The following is a 2,379-nucleotide window of genomic DNA, read 5'->3' as shown; positions in this document are numbered from 1 at the left end:
CTAATGTAAGTCATTTGATTGTAGGTAGATCTGCACTTTTTGGAAAAGTGAAACTTCCAAAAGAGAAACTTTTTGGTATTGTTGATGTTACATGCTCGCATTCAAAGAGCACTCCAAACATCACATCATATGGAAAATAGCTGTTAATTGAAAAGTATTTATTAATAGGGTAAAAAGGCCCTTAACACTGTATCAAGAGCTTCCTTACTTCATTAGTCCTTGAGAAGTTCAGTTCTGATTGTAGTAGTTGAAGTTGTACTCTGAAGTAGTTGTCTGATTTAAGGAATCTCTGTCTTCTTTTTTTTTTTTTTTTCTTTGAACAGTATTGTCAGAAAAGCCAACAACTTTCACAATCACTGTGACATCTGAAGCGGGAGAAAACGATGAAAGTAAGTTGATCATGTCTTAAACTTATATAGGAGGAGTTTCTGCGTAAGCCTAATTCTATCACTGACAACTAGGTATACCTCCACTTAAGTCCTCGTAGGGGCCTGATCCAGCAAGCATTCCTCAGCAAATGTAGTTCAAGGATTCTGGTGATCTGTGTTTAGTTTATAGAAATGTTGCGCTCTCTCCCTAGGGCTGCTTTCTGACATGCTGAATTTCAAATGCTTTGTAGCGTGGCTTCAAAAAGTATGGGTTGTCATCATCCCCATAGTAGCTTACAGCCATGTTGTGAGGTGATTTTTTTTCTAGCAACTGTATGTATACCAGCCACATGGGAGAGTTGAGTCTGTGTATTGTGAATATGCAGCCCTTAAGGAACAGTTCCAGAGCAAAGAGCTGTGGGTCTCAAGTCCCTGCGTATTTGTTGGGTATCAATGGTTGCATGGGCTTGTTGTAAGGAAGCCTTGCTCCAAGTAAATTTGAGAGCTGCTGTTCTGGGTTATTGTATCAGAAGGAAGAAACTGGTGCTGTCTCCTTCAGTTTTAAAGGAGCGAGTCCTGCTTGGAGCAGGTGTCTGTGTTGAAGAGACTGCTGGGCTGCCAGAACTGTGAGCCTGGAACTGAAGGAAGTCTTCTCCCTGGTATTCTGGCAGGACGCATCAAAGGAACTTGATTCTCTTTTGCCTTGTTCCCATGTTATCCTAGCTCTGGGTGGCTTCAGGTTGAATGCGTTCTCCTTAGGCGGTTCTCTGCTTAATAAAGTCTACTGGAAATTGTGATCTTGTCATACGATTTATGTGGAGCCCTGGTACCCAACACAGAGGTTGATACTCCAGCCAGGCACACAGAATTTAAAGTATTAATATGCTGAGATTCTCTCTAGATCTGTTGTTAGGACTCTTCCTCATTTTCTCCAGCTTTAAGTGGAATATGAGGGAAAAGAGATTACTGCTCTAGTACCCACCGTACCACAGAAGGTTTTCCAGTCTTTCGAAAGACCTTTCAGACATTACTAGCCTGTAATAGTTTATGTAAGGGTAAACTTCATCGTCTTAATTTCTCAGAACTCTTGCATTATATTTAAATCTGTTCATATAGTTTTAACATCTGTGTAAGGTGACTGTTCCTTTAAGACAGAATATTCTGTATTTTAAAATCTTTAGGCTGCTGGTGCAATAGAAAAATAGACAATTAAAGTTACATAGAGTTATCACCATAAGAATGTCTTTTTTATCTTGTAGCTGTCCAAACAACCCTTAAATTTACCTATAGAGAAAAATATCCTGATGAAACTCCACTTTATGAACTTGTCTCACAGGAGAATCTTGACGATAATGATGTCACGGATATAATAAAACTACTAGAACAACAGGTAAGGAAAATGGAATATCTCAATTCAGCTTGGTATCCCTTCACACTTTAACCAGAATTTCTCTCTCAAATCAGTTGTTTTCTGAGGTATGTGCTACTGATGTGAAACCTATTCCACACTGTAAGGACTGACTTTGAGGTTTGAGTTTGGTAAATGACATTATTGAGGTAAATTATGTTAATGAGGTAAAAGATAGGGCTAATTCAGTGTGCACATGTACGATAATGAAATGGAAGTGCTCTAGGACTTCATCTTTTTTGCAGTTCTAGCTTAAGGTGAATTTATTTAACTTTATGTATAGTATTTGTGGAAATAATCCACTTTTATTTGGAAAGATTAAAAAATACTGTATTGATTCTTGATTCTTTTTAATAACATAACTATTTCGTGGGGGGGCGGCGGGAATTTCTTCAACCCTTGGGATCCGTGAGAGCACCTTGTGAAGGAATGAGAAAGAAACACTTCTTTGGTTTCAGGAGTTCTTGACAAGTCCTCCCTGCCTTAAAATTGCCTTGATATGTTCAGCAGGCATTCTTTCTCTTCAGTTTACTTCATATAACCTTCCTTGCTGTCGTGGTTTAACCTCAGTCGGCAACTGAGCACCACGCAGCCACTCGTTCA

At 39.0% G+C, this 2,379-nt stretch overlaps 1 protein-coding gene across 1 annotated transcript in view; it reads left to right on the top strand.

The window, feature by feature from the left end:
• Positions 1–319: 319 nt before the first annotated feature.
• Positions 320–2,379, top strand: part of RWDD1 (RWD domain containing 1) — a 9,976-nt gene continuing 7,916 nt past the window's right edge. Inside the window, exons 1-2 of the mRNA XM_009289134.1 lie at positions 320–389; positions 1,705–1,758. Of these exons, the coding sequence (XP_009287409.1) occupies positions 384–389; positions 1,705–1,758 (60 nt within the window). The 5' untranslated portion in view covers positions 320–383. The remainder of the gene's footprint in view (positions 390–1,704; positions 1,759–2,379) is intronic.

Source organism: Aptenodytes forsteri, unplaced genomic scaffold (assembly GCF_000699145.1).
Source record: "Aptenodytes forsteri isolate BGI_AS27 unplaced genomic scaffold, ASM69914v1 Scaffold217, whole genome shotgun sequence".
Taxonomy (NCBI): domain Eukaryota; kingdom Metazoa; phylum Chordata; class Aves; order Sphenisciformes; family Spheniscidae; genus Aptenodytes; species Aptenodytes forsteri.
This window is presented reverse-complemented; position numbering and strand designations above follow the sequence as displayed.